At 42.8% G+C, this 25,851-nt stretch overlaps 1 protein-coding gene across 4 annotated transcripts in view; it reads right to left on the reverse strand.

Moving 5' to 3' along the window:
- The window catches only part of LOC126484113 (cilia- and flagella-associated protein 91-like), a 347,241-nt gene that overhangs the window by 290,491 nt on the left and 30,899 nt on the right, over nucleotides 1–25,851 (reverse strand). For all 4 annotated transcript variants that reach the window (XM_050107494.1, XM_050107492.1, XM_050107493.1 and 1 more), the window contains exon 4: nucleotides 2,877–2,945. In XM_050107494.1, the coding sequence (XP_049963451.1) occupies nucleotides 2,877–2,945 (69 nt within the window). The remainder of the gene's footprint in view (nucleotides 1–2,876; nucleotides 2,946–25,851) is intronic.

The following is a 25,851-nucleotide window of genomic DNA, read 5'->3' on the forward strand; positions in this document are numbered from 1 at the left end:
TTCTGTGTGCTGCAGTTTTCACATACATTAATGTATTTCTGATGCTGACACATTGTATCTGCACGTATTTACCATGAGGTGCATAGTCACAAGGCATGTCTAGTGAGGCTGGTCAAGCACTGTCCAGGCGGAACAGAATTTGCGTACAGTGAAAGTCAAGATTAAATCCACACAAGAACATAAGATAAAGCTAAAATTCCATCTACTGGCCCTATCAGGCCATTCAGCAGTAAACAGTCACCACGTCATCTTCTGCCAACGGTGTCATATGAATGTGTATGAAGGAACACAGTGTCAGCGCAGTGCTCTCGCAGCTGTGTCAGTTTCCCAGACCTTGAAGCTGTTACTCTCAATTAGCATCACGAGGCTGAGTACACCCTTTTCCAATCCACCCACCAAAGAAAACTCCCTGGCAATACTGGGAACAACTGAATCTGGGTCCTCCACACAGCAGTCAGACACACTTATTACATACAGAGGTGAACACAGAAGAACCACAAAAATTAAAGTTTAAATGCTGTACTGCACTGCTTAATCAGAGGTGTAGATAACTGTATTTCACATTTTGAGTTTACTCGTGTATCATATTTCAGTAGTCTCCACAGTTTTGCTAAAGTAATGTAGTGGTTTGCATGGATTGGCATCAACCTAAGCTTCTCTATGCCTCAACCACAGCTAACCATAACTGTTAATCGTGATATGTCTCTGAAAGTCCAATATGGAGTAGCCCCTGGATGATCGGTACATAGAATTTACACACATCAAAAAAAGTTTTGCATCACCTCGGTCATTTCCGCCCTTTTCATTGCTCATGAAAACCACACATTGCATGTTGTACCACCTTACAGTGAGACCTTCAGAGGTGGTGGTCCAGATTGCTGTACCCATCAGTACCTCTAATACCCAGTACCACATCCTCTTGCATTGATGCAAGCCTGTATTCATCATGGCATACTATCCACAAGTTCATCAAGGCACTGTTGGTCCAGATTGCCCCACTCCTCAATGGATTTGGTGTAGATCCTTCAGAGTGGTTGGTGGGTCACGTCGTCCATAAACAGCCCTTTTCAATCTATCCCAGGCATGGTCAATACGGTTCATGTCAGGAGAACATGCTGGCCACTCTAGTTGAACGATGTCGTTATCCTGAAGGAAGCCATTCACAAGATGTGCACGATGGGGGAGCAAATTGTTGTCCATGAAGACGAATGCCTCACCAATATGCTGCCGATATGGTTGCACTATCAGTCGGAGGATGGCATTCATGTATCGTACAGCCAAAACGGCAGTGGCGTACGTCAGCCCCACACAATGCCACCCCAAAACAGCAGGGAACCTCCACCTTGCTGCACTCGCTGGACAGTGTGTCTAAGGGATTCAGCCTGATTAGGTTGGCTCCAAAAAAAAACACGTCTCCAACGATTGTCTGGTTGAAGGCAAATGTGACATCATCAGTGAAGAGAACATGGTGCCAAACCTGAACAGTCCATTTGGCATGTTGTTGGGCTCATCTGTACCATGCTGCATGGTGTTGTGGTTGCAAAGATGGACCTCGGCGTGGATGTAGGGATAAAGTTGCACATCGTGCAGCCTATTGTGCACAGGTTGAGTCATAACACAACGTCCTGTGGCTCCATGAAAAGCATTATTCAACATGGTGGCACTGCTGTTGGGGTTCCTGCGAGGTATAATCCATAGGTAGTGGTCATCCACTGCAGTAGTAGACCTTGGGCAGCCTGAGGGAGCATGTCATTGACAGTTCTTGTCTCTCTGTATCTCCTCCATGTCCGAACAACATCGCTTTGGTTCACTTCGAGACACCTGGACACTTTCCTTGTTGAGAGCCCTTCCTGGCACAAAATAACAATGCGGTCATGATCGAACCATGGTACTGACAGTCTAGGCATCGTTGAACTACAGACAATACGACCCATACACCTCCTTCCTGGTGGACTGACTGGAATCGATCGGCTGTCAGATCCCCTCTGTCTCATAGGCACTGCTCATGCATGGTTGTTTACATATTTGGGTGGGTTTAGTGACATCTCTGAACAGTCAAATGGACTGTGTCAGTGATACAATATCCACAGTCAACATCTATCTTCAGGAGTTCTGGGATCCGGGGTGACGCAAAACTTTTTTTTTATGTGTATAGAAACTGTTTGTTAGAATAAAGATGTTCTTGTTTTTATGAAACAGTAAATGTTCAGTTAATCAGGACAAATCTGAAAATGATGTCAGTGGCAAAGTCATAGATTTTGGTTATGATTTAGATAAAGCATGGTCTAAGAAATCTATAATTCAATTAAATATCTTGTTTCAATATATTTCTGGGAAAAAAAACAACTCGAATAATGGTGTGCGAATAGTTCAAATCCAAAAATTAACACTAAAAAGGAAAGTGAACGCTGATCTATTGACTTATTTGCATAATTACTCAATATATAACTGAAAAAAAATATTATAAAAAAGGAAGTGAATGCTCAAGCTGGCCAATATCAAATGCATAAATTAATGTGACAGCCAAGACAGTTGTCAATTAACACGCTGAATAAAAGTCTCTTAGTGTAATATGTACATTAATTCTGAAATAGCACAACTTAATGTATGAAAACCTTATGACTCATAATTCTACTGTCCACATTCTGTGATATTTTACAGAGTTAGTTTCTGTAGAAGATGGGAAAGTTGTTAAGGTGAGAGATAATCCTTAGAATTAAATCTTATGATCAACATTTCGAAGCACAAAAAAAAATGGTGCTACAGCATAGACTAGCTTTTATATATAATTACTTGACTGTCACTACATGTTTTGACTACGTCCTTTGCCATAAGTTTCCCAAAAAAGAATATGTTGGTTTAAAATCATAACTTACTTTCCAAAAAATAAATGTCTGTATATGCCAGTCACATCAACCTGCTTCTGGGAGTCTGCAAGAAGTGCCCTGGAAAAATAAAAGTTATTAAATTATTAATGTGTTGAAGGGATGTGATAATTAATAAATTTGTGAAAATTACCCAACTGTAATGTTTAACATTTTTTTTTTACAAGCAAGCTTGCAGTAAAACAGTTTTGTGCTAGGAAGAAACCCATAACAAATAACAGAATGCCAGTAGCAACTGCAGACGTACAAAATATTTTAAATGGTGGACTATGCAATGTTCAGTAGACACTTTTCCATTTCTAAGACTGCACCCTTTCCTGCTTAGAACTTACTGTCAATAATTACTAAATATCACATAACAGGCAATTTTCTAGCAGTTTTTCAAATGTTCTTGTTGTCTGTAAAGTGCAACTACGGTATTTTATTAACATATGGTGCCATCATTTTTGGTCTCCTTAAAAGTGGAAGTTGATGAATATGAGCATCCTTCAATATCATAGCTGACTACTACAATACTAAACACACAGATCATTTTACAAATCCTTTCGTGTATGGGGAATTTCTATTGCATCACTGAAATGAGTTTCAATTGATTCTGGGTGTATTAGCGAATACTACCCACAGATCATGTGCCATCATAATGCAACACATTACATTACATGGGTTACATTTGCACTATAGTTATCATATGCCTACATTCCATTTTCTCTATAGTTATTTTTAATGAGCTTATTAATTTCAACCTAGTATGTGTAAATCTATGATAATTGTTGTTTATCTCCACTGAATGAAAAGAGGTGTACCATTTACAAATGAGCAGTTGTGGATGGCGCAACCCCCCCCCCCCCCCCCCCTCATCCCCACCTCCCTACCCCTGCAAGAGAGAAATAAGTTTCTTTCCTATTGCTTGCCACATTTAATGTATCATTAAAGTATTGCACTCGGATAAAAGTTGTCAAATTGAGTGAGGAACATCAATAAAATTGTGAATTCCAGCACTATAAGTAGTGCTCCTTACTGTGTTATCAACTAGCTTCCATACTTAAAAGGATTAGAACCAGCTGTGATACAGATAGTTATTTAGAATTTATGAGAATATTTTTCTCTCCTTGGTTTGAGAGAGAGAATGAGGGTAGCTGAGCTGAATATAGACAGTAGATCTTAACAGAGGGGTGCCACATCCAAAAATTGTTAAATTTGGAACAACAGGTGTCAATGTAACAAATCACAGTCATATGAGATTCATTCCAGCAACACTGTAATTTCTAAATGGTGTCTAATATTATCTGCTACGAATTGTATGCAGGCAATAGGTATCTGAATAATAGCTGTATGGGACCCAAAAGTGTCAATATAAGATTCACAGAAATTCCTCCCATTGGCGAGAGTATTAAAATCCTAGTTAACTGCTGAAACATTCACAGAAAAACTGCCTATTGGCTTCTGTCTCGGGTTCTTCAGCTGATGTTCTTATGATGACATTACTGATGTTTTGCCAGCATGAGTGGTTGGCATTGTCAAAGCTTCACCCTCCATTGCCGGTGGTGAACTGGAGCTGAGCTCGCAGCTGCAGAGTATATGTACCTGGAGCGAAAAGGTCCGAGGGCTTCTCCGTGGTAATTTCCGGTCCAGTTCTCCTCTTGCTACCTACGACAGTCATTTGATGCAGTACAGGAAGCCAGGATCCATTTACCTTAAGGCTTTCTTCTTCCTTGAAGCTATTTCCGTGTTTTTGTACTTCTACAGCTTCTCTGAGCAAGCGGGTGTGACAGTGCTTCTCTACAGCCAGAACTTCTGTGTCGGCGAATTTTATTAAGTGGTCAGTCTCACTCAGCATGTGCTCTGCCACAGCCAATTTCTCCACCTGCCCCAACCTGCAATGTCACTTATGTTCTTTGATCCTGGTGTTGATTGATCATCCAGTCATTCCGACATAAACTTTTCCACATGTGCATGGTATGCGGTATATTCCTGACATTGCAAGTCGGTCCCTCTTCTCCTTTGCTGATCTAAGACACTCTTTGATCTTCCTTTTGGTTTGAAAATCGTCTTTACACCGTGTTTGTACATTACATGGTTGATTCTGTCTATCACTCTGAAAATGTATGGCTTCCATACCCGACATTACTTTTTCTGATTCCTTACTTCGCTGAGTGTTTGGCTCTGTTACACTTCTAATATAATTCTTGGAGTACCCATTGCTCCTCAGAACACTTCCCAGGTGTTGCATTTCACATCTGATGTGCTGCAACTCACATATTCGTCCTGCTCACATTACAAGCATATTAATCATGCCTCTTTTCTGGCTCGGGTGGTGGTTTGATAGTTTGTGTAGGTATCAGTCTGTGTGTGTTGGTTTTCGATATACGCTATGTCCCAGGTTTTCATCATCCCTTGTGATCTGCACATATAGATATGGTAGTTTTTTGTCCTTTTCGACTTCCATGGTAAATTTTATGTTGGCATGGAGGCTGTTCAAGTGTCTTAGGAAGTCACTGAGCTGTTCTTCACCATCGCTCCACATAAGGAAAGTATCGTATGTGTGTGTGTGTGTTTCAGGATCTAATGGGCACCCAACAGTGTAGTTATCAGTGCCCTGACATTTATTAAAACAAATGAATGTGGATAAGAACTAAAATTGTCATACACGCATGCACTCGGAACGATCACACAATCTCCCTATCACACAGGCACTCTCACATGCACTAAAACCAATGAGGAGGGAAGATAGCTAATCAGGAAAATAAAACAGAGGGAAAACAAAACACAGAAGAGCTAAAAGAACAACACAGGGCAATGTGACTGGCTGGCCACTTACAAAAAACTTGGGTGAGCCAGCCACCCTGTTGACACATTAAATACATCTCCTCAAAATCTTGTTAAAAACTGGGACAATTCACAAAACTTTAAAATGTGAATCACATTCATCTGATCATTACATAAAATAGACTGCAGATCCGCTGGCAAATCCGCTGCACTCTGCTGGTCAGCAAATAAAATGCAATCCAATAAAATGCGGTGCACCGTGATCTGCATGCCACAAGCACCACACATTGGAGGGTCCTCTCACCGGAGTAAAAATCCATGCATCATAGGACTGCGGCCAATGCGAAGATGAGTAAGAAGGACCTCATCCCATCAATGTGGCTGGGAGGAAGTACGCCACAGCCAAGTTATGGGCTTAACGACACGGAGCTTGTTGTTGGTCTCTCCTAGCCGCTCGTCTTCCCATCGACACAGGACTTTATATCTCAACAGCAAGATGAGAGCATGCAGGGGCATATGCACTGAAAGTCCTGACGGTCACAATATGCCTCTTTGGCTGCTCAATCCACCCTTTCATTCCCTTGGAATTCCCATGTGCCCTGGTTCCCAGCAGAAAGACACCTCCTGCCCCAGTTGCTGTAGTTGGAAGAGGGCATCCTGAATAGTTTGGGTTACTTTATCTGCTGGTACAAATGTTGTTGGATAGAGTAAAGGGCGCTCAGAGAATCTGAACAGATGAGAAATTTAACACTGGGAGAATGTCTCATCTGCTCTAGTGCCCACAAGATCGCGTGTAATTCTGCATCGAAGATGATAAATTCGGAATGCAGTATGAACTTGAGGACACAATCCGGAAAAATGACAGAGCAACCAACGGAGTCACCCTGTTTACAACCATCCGTAAAAACAGCTGCAAGGTTGTGGTGCTCAGATAAAATGACATAAAATACTGCCTTCAAAACAGAAGCAGGAGTGCTATCTCTCCTGTATCGCACCAAATCTAAACTCACTCTGGGCCGCTCCAGTAACCAGGGTTCAGACAGTTAAAACCGTGGATTTGGGGTTGGACTGGCGCCATGCCGAGTGACTCCAGCACATGCTTCACGCAGATCCCAAACAGCTTCGTGGCCCGTGGACGGTTGGAAAAAAGGTGCTCCAGATGTGGACGAACAACAGTGTGATGTGCGGGAGAAGTAGGAGCTGCGAGGAACTTACACACTTGGCTCACCAGGGGCCGCTGGCGCCAGATGGTAAATGGCGGTTCTCCCACCTCAGCGCAGAGGCTGGGTATAGGACTGGTCCAATAAGCACCTGCGGCCAGTCGAATCCCCTCATGGTGGACAGTGTCAATGATCTGCAAATAAGAGGGCCCCTCTGACCCGTACACCGTGCACCCATAGTCCAGCCGTGGACGCACACAAGCCCAATAAAACTGGAAGCAACAGACCCTGTCCACTCCCCAAGACCTGTGGCTAAGCCACTTGAGGATGTTCAGTGCCTTCAGGGTTCTGGCTTTCAAGTCTCGCAGGTGTGGCAACCATGACAATCTGGAGTCAAAAATAAGTCCCAGAAACTGCAATGTGTCTCTAAAATGTAGGATGGTGTCCTCCATCTTCAATGCAAGCAAATTAAAAGGATGACAGAATGATTAAAATGAAAACACACACACTTATCAGCAGAAAACTGAAAACCCGTCTTTGCAGCCCACTCCTCTAAACATTGCACTGTAAGCTGCAACTGATGGCTTGCCGTTGCAACACTGGAGAAGGAGCAGAAAACATCAAAATCGTCCACAAATAAGGAGCACTGTACAGGACTCCTTGCCATAGATGTAATACTGTTGATGACTATGGCAAAGAGGGTACCATTTAAAACACTGCTCTGAGGGACACCATTCTCCTGCTTAAATCGATCAAAGAGTGGGGCACCAACTCAAGTCTGAAAAAACCACTGAGACAGGAAAGACCGAATGAAAATGGGGAGGTGGCCATGAAAGCCCCACTGATGCAGTTGTGCGAGTATACAGCATCTCCAAGTAGTATCGTATGCCTTACTTATATCGAAGAAAATGCTAATACAGTGATGCCGACGGAGGGAAGCCGCCTCTAGGAGGGTCAGGTTATCTACAGTGGACCGATATCAGTGGAATCCACACTGAAAATGGCTAAGGAGTTGCCTGATCTCTAACAACCAGACCAGACACCGGTTAACCATTCGCTCCATGGTCTTTCCTATACAGCTCGTTAGGGCGATGCTCTGATAACTACTTGGACATGTGTGGTTCTTTCCTGGTTTAAGGAGAGGGATGAGAATTGCCTCCCTCCATGAGTTGGGGAAGTTGCCTTTCTGCCATATTAGATTAAAACATTCAAGGAGGATTTCCTGGGACGCCACTGGCAAATGTCAAAGCATGCAGTACCGGATGTGGTCACGACCAGGTGCAGTGTCATGAGTCTCAGCCAGTGCTGATTCAAGCTCCCACATGGAGAAAGGGGAGTTGTAGGCCTCAGAATCATTGGACTTGAAGTCCAACTTTTCCCTCTCTGCAGTTGCACAGTAGCAACGAAACACTGGATCCTGGCTTGCATTGGCAATAGTTTGTGCAAAATGCTCAGCCAGCGTCTGAGCAATGTCTCTGGGTGTCGTTTGGAAGAACCTCTGTTTCAGTACTGCTGCTATCGGTAAATGGCTGTGTGTACCGGAAATCCTCCGGATGGCTCCCATACTTTTGTGGAACAAGTGGAATGGTTGATGGAATCCAGGAACTCCTGCCATGACCGTTTTTTGCTCTCTTTAATGACACGAAGAGCCTTGGCTCTTGTGATTTGAAAGGCAGTGAGATTGTCCACTGTTGGGCAGCATTTAAACCGTTGAAGAGTTGCACGCCTGTCCCAGATGGCTGAATGGCACGCTTCTGTCCACCAAGGTATAGGTGGCCACTTAAGAAGGCTGAGAGGCTTTGGTAGAAACAGGTCAGCAGCATGATGGATTACATGTGTGATGTGATCCAACCATTCCTGGACGCTGTTATGGTGTTCAAAGACAGCCAACCGACTGAACAGCGGCCAGTTAGCCCTGCCAATCATCCATGTTGGTGGCTTCTGTTCCAGTAACACACCATCCAGGATGCGAAAGCAGATGGGGAAGTGATCGCAGGAATGAAGGTTGTCAATGACCTCCCAGTGAACGGAGTCGGTGAGGGCTGGAAAGCAGAGAGATAGGACGTTCACTGAGAATGAACCAGTAGCAGCACTGAAATGAGTCGGAGTACCAGTATTTAGGATGCACAATACCTGACATGTCAGGAGGCTCTCCAAAAATACCCCGAGGGCATGTAGAGGTTCAGCCCCACAGGACATGATGGGCATTGTAGTCTTCCAGGAGGAGAAATGGTCGGGGGAGTTGTTCCATAAGATCTGTGAGAGCCTCGAAAGCTATTGCAACCAGAGGAGGTAAATACAGAGAGCAAACTGTTAAGCCACCAACATGAATGAATTTCAACTGCAACCACTTGCAGGTTAGTATCCAGGAGGAGAGTAGAGGAGCAGTGCCCATTACTGACAAACACAGCAACCCCTCCTCCGACTCTTTCCTCAGTCAGGTCATCCTTGCTATATAGTGTATAGCACTGTAGTGCAGGGGCATCAGATGCTTTGAAATGCGTTTCCTGCAAACACAAGCATACAGAGGGCACTGCTGCGTTAGGAGTTTCAGTTCCTCCATGTGCATCTTGAATCCATTCATGTTCCACTGTATAATGGGAGCCATCTGTCAGAGGGGTAGTACTTTCATCATGACTTTCTGACAGGGAGGGGAGCCTACAATGGATGGAGGCTCAGTTTTGGAGCAAGATGGTTGCCCCAATCCGACATCAAGCTCCATAGCCTCTAAAGAAGAATCGAGAGAGATGTCAGAGAGGTTGATGTCGATATCGTCAGGCTGTTTTCTGCTCGATTCCACCAGTGTTGGACGTTCTGCCTTGGATTTTTTCTGTGGGTAGACTTTGCAGCCACAACTGCACTTGAGGGTGTGGCAGTGTTGGAAAGCATACCAGACAAGAGGGGCAGGGAGCTCCACACTGTCAGCAATCACAGCTTTTTGTGAAGTTCTTGGGGGAGGGACAGGCTTAGAAATGACTGCAGCAGCACACGTGCAGGGACACAAGCAAGTACTAGTGCCGACAAGTACTAGTGCCGACAAGTACTAGTGCCGACACTAGCAGCCTCCGATTGTGTAGCAGTGTCAGCTTTCCACATGGGCTGTTTAACAACTGAAGTGTTGCCTCAGTATAGGGGATGAGTTTCATAGTTTTAAGCTCCTGTATCTTCAATTCTTCCACATACATGCTGCAGTCCCGACTCCAGACAGGGTGAGGTTCAGAGCAATTCACACACTTCAATGGAGACGAACAATGGACACTGTCATGGGCGGCCTGACCGCACTGGCCACAAGTAGCTTCTCCATGACACCCAGAGTAGTATGTCCAAAGTGCTGGCATTTGAAACACTGCATTGGGTTGGGTGCATAAGGCCGCACACTTAAGTGAAGGAAACATGCCTTAATATGCTCAGGGAGTTTCGTGCTATTGAACGTCAGGATAAAGGAGTCGGACTTAACAAGAGCTCCATCCACCCTCTTCACGATATTTTGAACGTCAACTACTCCTCCTGGAGCCCACTCATCTTTCAGTTCCTCTTTGGGAATGTCCACCAGATCCCTGCACATCGCAACACCTTTGCTGTAATTCAAGGTGGCATGCAGCTCAGTTTCAATGGCATATTCTCCAAGGGATTGCACGTTCTGTAGATTCTTAGCTTGTTGGAAACAAGTGGTTTCCACCAACAGCATCCAATTATGCAATCGCTTAACAGATTTCAAACTGCCAGCAATGCCCTTGAACCCTTTTTGAATATAGAAAGGTGAAACTTTCTCAAAGCTGCCCTCTTTCCTTTTAACGATTAAAAACACATTCTGACCACCAGCATGTGTTCTGTTACTGGTCATGATAACCTGAGATTTTGCTCCTGAGTCAGGAGGACTGGCTACACGTGCCCTCTTGTTGGATTGGGTGTTGGTACCTACCAGCGGCCCACCCTTTATGCTCGGAGGAGGCAAAGAAGATTGAGAAGGATCCATTTTGGTTCCAAGAGCAGCTAGGGAACTAGAAGTCCATCTAGACAGAGCCCCGCATGCCCAGGTAAGCCTTATAAAACTGAGGTGCGCCTGGTCCCCCAGAGGTTGTCTGCTAACGACTGTACCACCTCAACAGCAATGCATCTCATCAGTGCACAGCACAACTTGAAATTGTGGTTTTTTTATAGAGGTGTCTTCAATCCTTGTGATCCAGGCAGTCAAGCCAAGAAACCCATTCTGTGAGACACACAACGCTCCACCACCGCGCCGCACGGTGGTCACTGAAGCATGCCCAGAGCTTACGGTGACAGGGGACTGGCGGCGCTTACCAGTCCCCAGCTCAGCCAGCTCAGGAACCCTGGGGTCGCCAAGCTCGTACCCAGCAAATGAATGACGAGGCTCCGGGGGCAACGAAAGTATCATCTACATATCTGTACCACACCTTAGGTTTACAAGTCGTCAAGTCCAGTGCCTATGCTTTGATATGTTCCATAAGAAGTTGGCCACCGCTGGACTAAGAGGACTACCCATGGTGACGCCTTCCAGCTGTTCATAGAAACTGTCATTCCATCTGAAATAGCTCATGGTGAGACATCCATGAAAGAGTTTTGTGATGTCTCGCAGGAAAATGGAACCGATGTGCTCCAGAGCGTGACTGAGTGGCACTTTTGTAAACAAAGAAACTATATCAAAGCTGACCAGGATGTCGTTGGGTAGAAGTTTTAGTAGCTACCAGCCCAGTTATTCTGCATCTGGACTGTACTGGGTAATAGAGGCTGTGATATTCTGGAAGAGCAGAATGAGTTCTTCTATTTTTACACAAACTTACTTTGACAATGGTTGTTTATGTACATTGTATTGTATTGTATGGAACTGGGGACCTGGAAACGACGGAGAGGCTTCATCCCCGCCGTAGCTCGCAAGTGGTACACAACCCCACAACAAGCTACAGCAGTCCACTCACCCCACCGCTGCCCCACATTGAACCCAGGGTTATTGTGCGGTTCAGCCCCCAGTGGGCCCTGCCGGGAATGTCTCACACCAGATGAGTGTAACCCCAATGTCTGTGTGGTAGAGTAAGTATGGTGTACACATACGTGGAGAAAGTGTTTGCACAACAATCACTGACATAGTGTAACTGATGCGGAATAAGGGGAACCAGCCCACATCCACTGAGGCAGATGGAAAACCGTCTTAAAAACCAACCACATACTGGTTGGCACACCGGACCTCGACACTAATCTGCCGGGCAGATTTGTGTCGGGGACCAGCAAGCCTTCCTGTCCGGAAAGCAGTGCATTAGACTGCACGGTTAACCGGGTGGGCTTTATGTACATACTTTACACATGTACATAAATAACTGCAATTAGCATGAGTCTCCGCAGGAAAAGAACTCATGTGCAGGAAGTCCAAAATATCAATTGCCACGTTGAAGATTTAAAGAAGAAAACACATTTTTGCGAAAAGCAGGAGTTCAATCTGCTCACAATAGTTTCAGTTTGTATATAAATGATATTTCATGGCAATGCACATAAAAAAAATAGCAACTACACACACAGCTTACATCATGATAAAAATATAATGGCTGTTTTACTTGATGGTGAGCATGAAATAATAGTTGATAGTGAACAGTCTTTACAAGGAGCCACTCATGAATTATACCAAACAGTTAATGTACATAACCATAGTATCTAGATTAACAAGACTAAAGCAATGAGATTTAAGACATAAAATATAATGTGTAAAAATTCCTTGGCTGTAAACTTACACAAAGGCTTTTCTTTTCTTAGAATGCATTATATCTCTTAAATTAGAAATGGCCATTGGAGGTAAAACTGGAATACGTAATTACATCAATTGCACACTGTGGAGAAATTCAAAAGGTACTGTAAGTCAAGGCAATATAATGAAATTCTATAAAGTCCTGGCCATTCCTTTTTGACTGTATACCAGTCAAGTATGGACACTAACAACATAAAAATAAAGTAGATTGCAGCAGGTGCGACAGAATCCCTACCAGATTCTACAGTTAATTTGCAGCTGAGTTAGCCCTTCTTCTAATATAATCTATCATACATCCCCCAAACAGAAAAACTGTGCCCAGTAGTTGGAAGAAAGCACAGGTAATACCAATCTACAAGAAGGGTAGCAGAAATGATCCACAAAACTACCATAAAATATTCTCGACATTAATTTGTTGTAGAATCTTAGAATATATTCTGAGCTCAAAAGTTGAAAAGAATGACCTCCTCTATGCCAACCAGCATGAATTCTGAAAACATCAGTCATGTGAAACGCAACTTGTACTTTTCTCACATGACATACTGAAAGCTTTACATCAAGGCAGTCAGGCATATGCAGTATTTCTTGATTTCCAAAAAACATTTGACTCAGTACCTCACCTTCACTTATTGTCAAAAGTCTGATCATATGGAGTATCAAGTGAAATTTGTGACTGGATTGAGGAATTTTTGGTAGGTAGGACACAGCATGTTATCTTGGATGGAAAATCATCATCAGATGTAGAAATAACTTCGGGTGTGCCCCACAGAAGTGTGTTGGGACTCTTGCTGCTCACGCTGTATATTAATGACCTTGTGGACAACATTAATAGTAACCTCCGACTATTTGCAAATGATGCAGTTACCCATAATGAAATACTGTCTGACAGAGGCTGCATAAATATTGAGTCAGATCTTGATAAGACTTCAAAGTGGTGCAGAGATTCAAAATTTGGTTCAAATATTCAAAAACATAAAATTGTGCACTTCACAAAATGAAGAAATGTAGTATCCTATGACCACAATATAAATGAGCCACAGATGGAATTGCCAACTCATACAAATACCTGGGTGTAAGACTTGCTCGGAATATTAAATGGAATGATCACAAAGGTTGAGTTGTCGGTAAAGCAGGTTGTAGACTTTGGTTTATGGATAGAATACTGGGGAAATGCTATCAGTCTACAAAGGAGACTGCTTACAAATCATTTGTGCAACTAGTTCAAGCATAATTGCTCAAGTGTGTCGGAGCTGTACCAAATAGGACTAACAGGGAATACTGAATGTATACAGAGAAGGGCAGCACAAATGGTCACAGATTTGTTTGAACTGTGGGAAAGTGTTACTGAGATGCTGAAGAAACTGAACAGGCAGACTCTTGAAGATAGATGTACACTATCCTGAAAAGTCTACTAACAAAGTTTCAAGAACTGGATTTAAATAGTGATTCTATGAATATACTTCTTCGACCCCATACGTAGCACTCACACTGGGATCATGAAAACAAAATTAGAATAATTACAACACATACAGAGGCTTCAAACTATTATTCTTCCTGTGCTTCATGCATGTATGGAACAGGAAGAAACCCTAATTACTTTCATAATGGGACGTACCCCGTCTGCCGTGCACTTGTGTTGACAATTTTTAAGTTGATAAAATGATGTGCTCTCTGGTCGCTAGATAGCAATAACATCTGTCACAATGATAAAAGATAGTGACGCAAGAGATGTTTATTAATGAGCAATACAACACACACTAATTAATTAGTAGCTGTCTGTCGGTGTTGAGATCTGAAAGAGACCAGACACACTTTATGACTCGTGTAAAAAAATGTGAGCAGGCCAACTATGAAAATATATTCAAGGATAGTTCAATAAAATTGTTTGTATATTTATTTATTAGTTCATGAAAATACATCATAATAAATGTCTGGACAATTGTGAGGACCTGCAAGAACACCAGTAATAATAGAGGGAACACCGATGTATCACTGCAGAGTTGAAGAGGTGTAAGAAATCATTTCGTGAAGGGACATAAGAACATTTTTAATTTTTGTATTATGTATTCATAATGTGTCTGTTCAGACAGCCAAAACACCTCCTTTAACGGATGATATATTCCAGAATAATCTTAAAAAAATCATTCAACCCTTTAAATATTATTTCCCTTATCATTTCCAAATCCCTTTCCCCATAATTTTACAAACATCAGTCTCCAAAAAAATTTATGTGTAAGTACAATAAATATTAGAATCCATTATTGGTGATCAATATTGTACTGATAATTATTATTTGTTGCATACTTTTAGGTATATGAGGAAGAAAGATGGAAAAACCAATTAATAATTACTGGGGGCAAGAAACATTTAAACCGTTCAAAAATACTGGAAATTACAAAATTCTGAATTACAAGGAAATGTGAACAAGACAATGTTCAAGATAGGATCAAGAGTATTGTTGACTTTTATGCATGTGAGAGCAATTCCACCACAATCCCCTCCTTTGTTCAATTTCCCAACCTTTGCAGTACGCAAAAAAGCCCAAACTTGTAATGTGTACTGTTTGTTACATAATAGTACCACAGTTACATACCATCTTGCGGCGACCAAAAAAAAATTCTAAAGATAGAAAAAAATAAACAAATAAATAAAAGTTTTCTGTAAGAATTTAACATTTTTATACAAAATTGTTAAGGCTTTCGTGGCCACTTGTTGACAAACTGCCTATTGGCTTCTGTCTCGGGTTATTCGGCCGAAGATCATCTAATGATTTTTCTGACGTTTCGCCAGCACGAGTGGCTGGCATTGTCAAAGCTTCACCCTCCATTGCCGGTGGTGAACTGGAGCCGAGCTCGCGGCCACAGACTATATGTACCTGGTGCGCCAACGTCCGAGGGCTTCTCCGCGGTCATTTCCGGTGCTGTTCTCCTCTTGCTACCTGCGACGGTCGTTCGCTGCAGTACGGGAAGCCAGGATCCGTTTACCTTAAGGCTTTCCTCTTTCTTGTTCAAACTGTTTGCATGTTTTTGTATTTCTACAGCTTCTCTGAACAAGCGCGTGTGATAGTGCTTCTCTACAGCCAGAACTTCCGTGTCGGCGAATTTTATTACGTGGTCGGTCTCATTCAGTACGTGCTCTGCCATGGCTGATTTCTTCACCTGCCCCAGCCTGCAGTGTCGCTTATGCTCTTTGATCCTGGTGTTAATGCATCATCCAGTCATTCCGACATAAACTTTTCCGCATGTGCATGGTATACCGCATACTCCTGACATTGCAAGTGGGTCTCTTTTCTCCTTCGCCAATCTAAGACACTCTTTGATCTTCCTTGTCGGTTTGAAAATCGTCTTTACGCCATGTTTGCACAATATACGGCCGATTCTGTCAGTCACTCTGGGAATGTATGGCAGAAAGGCCGTACCCGACATTTCTCTTTCTGGTTCCTTACCTTGCTGAGTGTTTGGCTCTGTTGCACTTCTAATATAGCTTGTGGAGTACCCATTGCTCCTCAGGACAGTTTCCAGGTGTTGCATTTCTCATTTGAGATGTTGCGGCTCACATATTCGTCCTGCTCTCGTTACGAGCGTACTAATCATGCCTCTTTTCTGGCTCGGGTGGTGGTTTGACAGTTTGTGCAGGTATCGGTCCGTATGTGTCGGTTTTCGATACACGCTGTGTCCCAGGTTTTCGCCGTCCCTTGTGACCAGCACATCTAGAAATGGCAGTTTCTTGTCCTTTTCTACTTCCATGGTAAATGTTATGTTGGCATGGAGGCTGTTCAAGTGTCTTAGGAAGTCACCGAGCTGTTCTTCACCATGGCTCCACACCACGAAAGTATCATCGACGTACCTGTACCACACCTTAGGTTTGCAAGTCGCCGATTCCAGTGCCTGTGCTTTGAATTGTTCCATGAAGAAGTTGGCCACCACTGGACTGAAAGGACTACCCATGGCGACGCCTTCCAGCTGTTCATAGAAATCGCCATTCCACGTGAAATAGCTCATGGTGAGACATGCATGGAAGAGCTTTCTGATGTCTTGCGGGAAAATGGAACCGATGTGCTCCAGAGTGTCAATGAGCGGCACTTTCGTAAATAACAAAACAACATCAAAGCTGACCAGGATGTCGTTTGGTGCAAGTTTCAGTTTCTTCAGCTTCTCAAACGAGAAATGCAACACCTCGAAACTGTCCTGAGGAGCAATGGGTACTCCACAAGCTATATTAGAAGTGCAACAGAGCCAAACACTCGGTGAAGTAAGGAACCAAAAAGAGAAATGTCGGGTACGGCCTTTCTGCCATACATTCCCAGAGTGACAGACAGAATCGGCCGTATATTGCGCAAACATGGCGTAAAGACGATTTTCAAACCGACAAGGAAGATCAAAGAGTGTCTTAGATCGGCAAAGGGGAAAAGAGACCCACTTGCAATGTCGGGAGTATACCGTATACCATTCACATGTGGAAAAGTTTATGTCGGAATGACTGGACGATCCATTAACACCATGATCAAAGAGCATAAGCGACACTGCAGGCTGGGGCAGGTGGAGAAATCAGCCGTGGCAGAGCACGCACTGAATGAGACCGACCACGTAATAAAATTCGCCGACATGGAAGTTCTGGCTGTAGAGAAGCACTATCACACGCGCTTGTTCAGAGAAGCTGTAGAAATACAAAAACATGCAAACAGTTTGAACAAGAAAGAGGAAAGCCTTAAGGTAAACGGATCCTGGCTTCCCGTACTGCAGCGAACGACCATCGCAGGTAGCAAGAGGAGAACCGCATCAGAAATGACAGCGGAGAAGCCCTCGGACGTTGGCGCGCCAGGTACATATAGTCTGCGGCCGCGAGCTCGGCTCCAGTTCACCACCGGCAATGGAGGGTGAAGCTTTGACAATGCCAGCCACTCGTGCTGGCGAAACGTCTGAAAAATCATTAGATGAACGTCGGCCGAATAACCCAAGACAGAAGCCAATAGGCAGTTTGTCAACAAGTGGCCATGAAAGCCTTAACAATTTTGTATTACGCCTCTACGGGGAGGAGATTTGCAGATTGTAACGACGCCTTGACCAACAACAGAAGAAGAAAGTGCGACTGATGTATTCTCTCGCCTTTCTGTCATGGTGCCGAGATGAATGTGCTACACCAAAGTTCTTGAGATGTAAGCACCTATTCACCACCGCCCAAGCACATCGTATCTACGACAGAATGGAACGAGCTTTTCTTCGTGAGCGAATACATACAACACGGAGAGACTTGGCAAGAACGGATCAGGAACTTCTGGACATTTTCTATCAACTAAGTAGCAGAATGCATCGAGACGACTGGGACAAGATTGACAGCATCACTCACAGGAGCATGCAGAACGAACTCGAGCACTGCACCAAGCGACAGAAGAAAAAGTTTGCAAGTTGCCGGAAGCAGACCGACAAAGCGATTCCCGACATGTCACACACAGTGGTCAACCTCACTGAACGACAATTGACCGAAGAGGAAGTGTCTGTTCTTCAAAAAGGAGGGAATTTCGCTATCACCCCAAGAACTATACCTATGGAGGACATCATTGACAACACCGAAGCAGCCATTCGGACCCTTCCTTGTGAAAGGGCAGAGCTAATACGCACCGAAACAGTCAGGATACTGCGCCGAGCAAAACCACCAGCTTGCAACCTGAAGAAAGAAGAGGTACAAGCCATTAAGAATCTCAACGCTGACAAGAGTATATTGGTACTGCCTGCCAATAAGGGGAATGCGACCATCGTAGTGAAGACCGAAGATTATGAGCAAAAGATCGGAGACCTATTAGATCCGACGACATACCGAAAACTAAGCGCAGATCCGACGCAGCGTATCACACGGAATACGAATCGATTAATGAAGGCGTCTTCTCTGCCGGCGGACATACAGAGAAACCTGCGCAACACAGAAGCCCTACCACCTTGGCTGTATGGATTACCCAAGATCCATAAGAACAACGTTCCACTGAGACCGATCGTTAGCGCTCCTGGATCACCGACATATAAACTGGCAAAACACTTGGCCTCTCTGCTCCAGCCACACGTGGGGAAGACCGACACATACATTAAGGACTCAGGACATTTCATTGAGAATCTGAAGAAACTGAAACTTGCACCAAACGACATCCTGGTCAGCTTTGATGTTGTTTTGTTATTTATGAAAGTGCCACTCAGTGACGCTCTGGAGCACATCGGTTCCATTTTCCCGCAAGACATCAGAAAGCTCTTCCATGCATGTCTCACCATGAGCTATTTCACGTGGAATGGCGATTTCTATGACCAGCTGAAAGGCGTCGCCACGGGTAGTCCTCTCAGTCCAGTGGTGGCCAACTTCTTCATGGAACAATTCAAAGCACAGGCACTGGAATCGGCGACTTGCAAACCTAAGGTGTGGTACAGGTATGTCGATGATATTTTTGTGGTGTGGAGCCATGGTGAAGAACAGCTCAGTGACTTCCTAAGACACTTGAACAGCCTCCATGCCAACATAACATTTACCATGGAAGTAGAAAAGGACAAGAAACTGCCATTTCTAGATGTACTGCTCACAAGGGACGGCGAAAACCTGGGACACAGCGTGTATCGAAAACCGACACACACGGACCGATACCTGCACAAACTGTCAAACCACCACCCGAGCCAGAAAAGAGGCATGATTAGTATGCTCGTAACGAGAGCAGGACGAATATGTGAGCCGCAACATCTCAAATGAGAAATGCAACACCTGGAAACTGTCCTGAGGAGCAATGGGTACTCCACAAGCTATATTAGAAGTGCAACAGAGCCAAACACTCGGCAAAGTAAGGAACCAGAAAGAGAAATGTCGGGTACGGCCTTTCTGCCATACATTCCCAGAGTGACGGACAGAATCGGCCGTATATTGTGCAAACATGGCGTAAAGACGATTTTCAAACCGACAAGGAAGATCAAAGAGTGTCTTAGATCGGTGAAGGAGAAAAGAGACCCACTTGCAATGTTGGGAGTATACCGTATACCATGCACATGCAGAAAAGTTTATGTCGGAATGACTGGACGATCCATTAACACCAGGATCAAAGAGCATAAGCGACACTGCAGGTTGGGGCAGGTGGAGAAATCGGCCGTGGCAGAGCACACACTGAATGAGACCGACCACGTAATAAAATTCGCCGACACGGAAGTTCTGGCTGTAGAGAAGCACTATCACATGCGCTTGTTCAGAGAAGCTGTAGAAATACAAAAACATGCGAACAGTTTGAACAAGAAAGAGGAAAGCCTTAAGGTAAACGGATCCTGGCTTCCCGTACTGCACCGAACGACCGTCACAGGTAGCAAGAGGAGAACCGCATCGCCACTCGTGCTGGCGAAACTTCAGAAAAATCATTAGATGAACGTCGGCCGAATAACCCGAGACAGAAGCCAATAGGCAGTTTGTTAACATTTTTATGTATTCAAATATTACATGTGTTTGTCAAAAATGGAACCCAATGACAAGCAACAAATAACTATTAATAATACTGAAAATGAGAATGTCAAAGTATCTACAAATGTGCCAATAAGAGATGACAATAATGAATCGCAGCAAGACAGTAATTTGTCAAATAATGAGAATATTCAATTAAACTTTACTATTATTAGTGAATCACATGTGCGTCTTGGGGATAACACGTATTTCATGCTTGATGAGACAAGTCCTCAATCAATGATGGAAGGTGAAATTTTTGACAGTAATGAAAAAAGAAGTAATAGAACTGACAGTGAAAATTTTCGCGACTCAATTTTGAGAGAATAAAGCGAGCTCGCAAGAACGTGTAATGTGTGTAGATCAATATGTAATGATAGAAATGAGATAGAGAGTAACCAAATATTGCACGCAGTATTAAAAATGACTTCTGCACTGCCCAGCATATGCACAGAAATTGCTGGTATATGTTCGGATAACATAAAAAAGTAACAAAATTAACAGTTTGGATACAAAATTAACTTCAAAAAATTAGACTGTTGCAACAGATGTCAACAATCTCAATAGAAAACTTTCTAATCATGTCAGCGAGGTAGAACAAAAAGTCAATACATTAGCTGGTGATCTTGAAACTTTGCTTAATAATTGGAATACAGATCTAACAGCGACCACTACTGAACTTGACATGAAGTTTTCTGGAATGAATGTGGAGTTCAGCCAAAAGTTATCAGACATTGGAAAGGAACAGAATAAAGGTGTGGACCAAATACAGAAGCCTTGCAAAATGAGCACTAAACTCTGACCAAATTGGTCACAACTGTGCAAACAAACATAGCTGAATTTGTATCAACTCGGGGAGAACTGCCAGAGGACAAACACAAACTCACACAAAAGGTTGGTCGTTTGAAACTGGGTCATACATTTCTAACATCCGAATGTGACGGGCTTAATAAGGATGTAAAGAAATTAAACAAAAGAGATGAAGCAGGAATATTTGACAGTGACACTACGCTTGCATAAATATCCAAGAACACAGGACTTACATTGAGGCCTTAGAGGAAATAACTAGTGAGCGTGAAACAATAATGCTTGCTAAAATTGACAATGGCATGAAAATGATCGTAGATAAAATTCACTTTGAGCTAATAAGCGAAAAGAATAATTCAAATGGTCCATCTGTAGCTGCAAACCAGAACTAGTCAGCTACAGAAAATAATGGCATGAATGTGATTTTGCCATGATCAGAGTATGATACACGAGAATGGGAACAATTTACAAATAATTATGCAAATGTGCCAGCATTGTCAAACACTACCATGCCATCAACACAGAGGTGGAGAACAACATCACAGTCAGATGAAATAGCACAAAGAATATCATCAGTCCTTGTTGATGAAGGTTTTCTCAAACACAGACAATATCAGATCTTTTCACAGAAATCGAAAAAGACACACCCAGTGGCATTTGTGCAAGCATTTAGGAACATACTACCCCAACATTGGCCCTAAAAACAAAACAATACAATTCACTGTAGGCCTAGGATAAATTCAGGGTAATGCCCATTTATGGGCAGTGAAAGAAGCTGACAACTGTTGCACATATGAAGAATTCGAACAAGCCTTTTTAGAGAAATAATGGTACCGTGGAATACAAGAGAGACTTCGAATGGAGGTCTCTGACCTGCAACCTTCCAATGTAAAACATGGTGGGTTGCAAAAATATTTCGAAAAATATTTAAACAATACAAGATACAGGAATAACCCAATGTCACATGTTGAAGTGTTAAGAATATTAAAACAATGGTTACCCACACAAATATGTGAAAAACTGCTTACGACTTACGACTTTTTATCTGTAGTCAGTTCCATTGATGTCATAAATGAAAGCAGCCATACACCGAACAATTATAGTTGATCAGTCAGGCGCACCTGGAAATTGGAAGTTTAAAAACTACAACAATAATGATAATAATGACAATGGGGGCAGTTAATACAATGATAATGGTAGCAACCACTGCAACCGATATGGTAATGTGCAACAAGTGTATCATCCATATGCAGAACCTCAGGTGTATTGTGAGAACCGTAATTTCATAAACAACTCAAGAAATGATAACAGAGGCCATAACGGCAGGGGATACAATCAACTAAATCGTGGTTCTCAACACTTTAATAACCAGAAAGGATGGAATAATGCATACGGCCCAAAAAGCAATACACAACAAAATTTTGGTAATAGTAATAATCAACCACCAAGTAACTACAAAATAACAGTGGTTATGGGAGAAAGAGAAACCCAGAAGAGGGCCATGCCATCCCCAGTCAAATACAAGACCATACGTGGAACAATGCTGAAAACACGATACACATAGTTGATGTGATGGTTGGAGGGATTCACCCTCCACCTCCACCACAGGGAAACAGTGACCTGTTGGGCCAAGCCCTCTGCCAATGACCACTATGGAAGTGGGGGCATAAGCCTTTTGAATAGCTATTTTAAAAGGACAGATCAGGATAATGACATGAGGGACGATCTTTACACAGATGAAGACATGAGTAATATTAAAGGTCTAGAGGACAAAGTGCAAGCTATTATAAATGCCAGAATTGGCAACACCGACATACATGTTGTGCTAGACACTGGCGCAGCAGCAAATTTAATTTCACAACGTCTGTTTGATGAGCTGCGGAAAAAACTCATTTTGCCTACTTTACAAGTACAAAATTGTCATATTATAACTGCACTGGGTAGTAAATCAAAAGTTGTCAAGCTGCAAACTTATTACCTACTAACATAAATGAGAACATATGTACATGCACATTTTTGGTAGTAGAAAAAATAATAGTGAACTGTTTGTCAGGCATGGAATTTTGCAGTAATTATCAGGTAAAGATTGATCTAGGCAAACCTAAGTGCCATTTGTATGTTGATGAAAAACCTATTTCAGTCGATTTGTTGAATCATCATCATCATCATCATTTAAGACTGATTATGCCTTTCAGCATTCAGTCTGGAACATAGTCCCCCTTATAAAATTCCTTCATGATCCCCTATATTCAGTGCTAACATTGGTGCCTCTTCTGATGTTAAGCCTAATAATTCAAAATCATTCTTAACCAAATCCAAGTACCTTCTCCTTGGTCTACCCTGACTTCTTCTACCATCTACTGCTGAACCCATGAGTCTCTTGGGTAACCTTGCTTCTCCCATGTGTGTAACATGACCCCACCATCTAAGCCTGTTTGCCCTGACTACTACATTTATAGAGTTCATTCCCAGTTTTTCTTTGATTTCCTCATTGTGGACACCCTCCTGCCATTGTTCCCATCTACTAGTACCTGCAATCATCCTAGCTACTTTCATCTCCGTAACCTCAACCTTATTGGTAAGGTAACCTGAATCCACCCAGCTTTCACTCCCATACAACAAAGTTGGTTGAAAGATTGAACGGTGCACAGATAACTTAATCTTGGTACTAACTTCCTTCTTGCAGAAGAGAGTAGATCGTAGCTGAGCGCTCACTGCATTAGCTTTGCTACACCTCGCTTCCAGTTCTTTCACCATGTTGCCATCCTGTGAGAATATGTATCCTAAGTACTTGAAACCGTCCACCTGTTCTAACTTTGTTCCTCCTATTTGGCACTCAATCCGTTTATATCTCTTTCCCACTGACATTACTTTCGTTTTGGAGATGCTAATCTTCATACCATAGTCCTTACATTTCTGATCTAGCTCTGAAATATTACTTTGCAAACTTTCAATCGAATCTGCCATCACAACTAAGTCAGCTGCATATGCGAGACTGCTTATTTTGTGTTCACATATCTTAATCTCACCCAGCCAGTCTACTGTTTTCAACATATGATCCATAAATAATATGAACAACAGTGGAGACAGGTTGCAGCCTTGTCTTACCCCTGAAACTACTCTGAACCATGAACTCAATTTACCGGCAACTCTAACTGCTGCCTGACTATCTATGTAAAGACCTTTAATTGCTTGCACAAGTTTGCCTCCTATTCCATAATCTCGTAGAACAGACAATAACTTCCTCCTAGGAACCCGGTCATATGTCTTTTCTAGATCTATAAAGCATAGATACAATTCCCTGTTCCACTCGTAACACTTCTCCATTATTTGCCATAAGTTAAAGATCTGGTCCTGACAACCTTAGAGGTAAACCCACACTGATTTTCATCCAGTTTGTCCTCAACTAGTACTCACACTTTCATTTCAACAATACCTGAGAAGATTTTACCCTCAATGCTGATTAAAGAGATACCTCTGTAGTTGTTACAATCTTTTCTGTTTCCATGTTTAAAGACTGGTGTGATTACTGCTTTTGTCCAGTCTGATGGAACCTGTCCCGACTCCCACGCCATTTCAATTATCCTGTGTACTCATTTAAGACCTGACATTCCACTGTATTTGATGAGTTCCGACTTGATTTCATCCACCTCAGCCGTTTTATTGCACTGCAATCTATTGACCATTTTCTCCACTTCCTCAAATGTGATCCTATTTCCATCATCATTCCTATCCCATTCTACATCAAAATCTGAAACATTAGTGATCGCGTTTTCACCTACATTGAGCAACTCTTCAAAATATTCCCTCCATCTGCCCAAGGCATCAACAGGATTCACCAGCAGTTTTCCTGACCTGTCCAAAATACTTGTCATTTCCTTCTTACCTCCCTTTCGAAGACTGCTAATTACACTCCAGAATGGTTTTCCAGCAGCTTGACCCAAAGTCTCCAACCTGTTTCCAAAGTCTTCCCAAGATTTCTTCTTGGATGCTGCAATTATCTGTTTGGTTTTGTTTCTTTCTTCAACGTAACTTTCTCTGTCTACCTGAGCTCTAGTATGTAGCCATTTTTGATACGCCTTCTTTTTCCTTTTACAGGCTGCCTTGACTGTGTCATTCCACCAAACTGTTTGCTTCATCCTACCTTTACACACTACTGTTTCAAGACATTCTTTAGCCACTTCTAGTAATGTGTCCCTGTACCTTGTCCATTCCTTTTCCAATGACTGTAATTGACTAAATTCAGTTAACTGGTACCTTTCTGAGATCACTGTTATGTATTTGTGTCTGATTTCCTTATCCTGAAGTTTCTCCACTCTTATCCTCCTACATATGGACCTGAACTCCTGCACTTTCGGCCTCTCAATACCAATTTCACTGCAGATTAAATAGTGATCAGTGTCATCAAAGAATCCCCTGAATACACGTGTGTCCCTCACAGCCTTCCTGAATTCCTGATCTGTTATTATATAGTCAATGACAGATCTGGTTCCCCTGCCTTCCCAAGTATACCGGTGAATGTTCTTATGTTTAAAAAAGGAGTTTGTGATTACTAAGCCCATACTGGCACAGAAATCCAAGAGTTGTTTCCCGTTCCTGTTGGCCTCCATATCCTCTCCAAATTTACCCGTAACCTTTTCATACCCTTCTGTTTGATTTCCAATCCTGGCATTAAAATCACCCATGAGCAGAACACTGTCCTTGTCCTTTACTCTAATAACTACATCACTGAGTGCATCATAAAAACTATCCATCTTATCTTGATCTGTCCCTTCACAATGGGAATATACTGACACAATCCTAATTTTCTTGCTAGACACTGTCAAATCTATCCACATCAGTCATTCGTTTACATACCTTATTGTAACTATGCTGGGTTCCATTTCTTTCCTGATGTAAAGCCCTACACCCCATTGTGCTATTCCTGCTTTGACTCCTGACAGGTAGACCTTGTATTCTCCCACTTCCTCTTCTTTCTCACCCCTTACTCAAATGCCACTAACAGTTAAAACGTCCAACCCTATCT

This window comes from Schistocerca serialis, chromosome 6 (genome assembly GCF_023864345.2).
Source record: "Schistocerca serialis cubense isolate TAMUIC-IGC-003099 chromosome 6, iqSchSeri2.2, whole genome shotgun sequence".
Lineage (NCBI taxonomy): Eukaryota > Metazoa > Arthropoda > Insecta > Orthoptera > Acrididae > Schistocerca > Schistocerca serialis.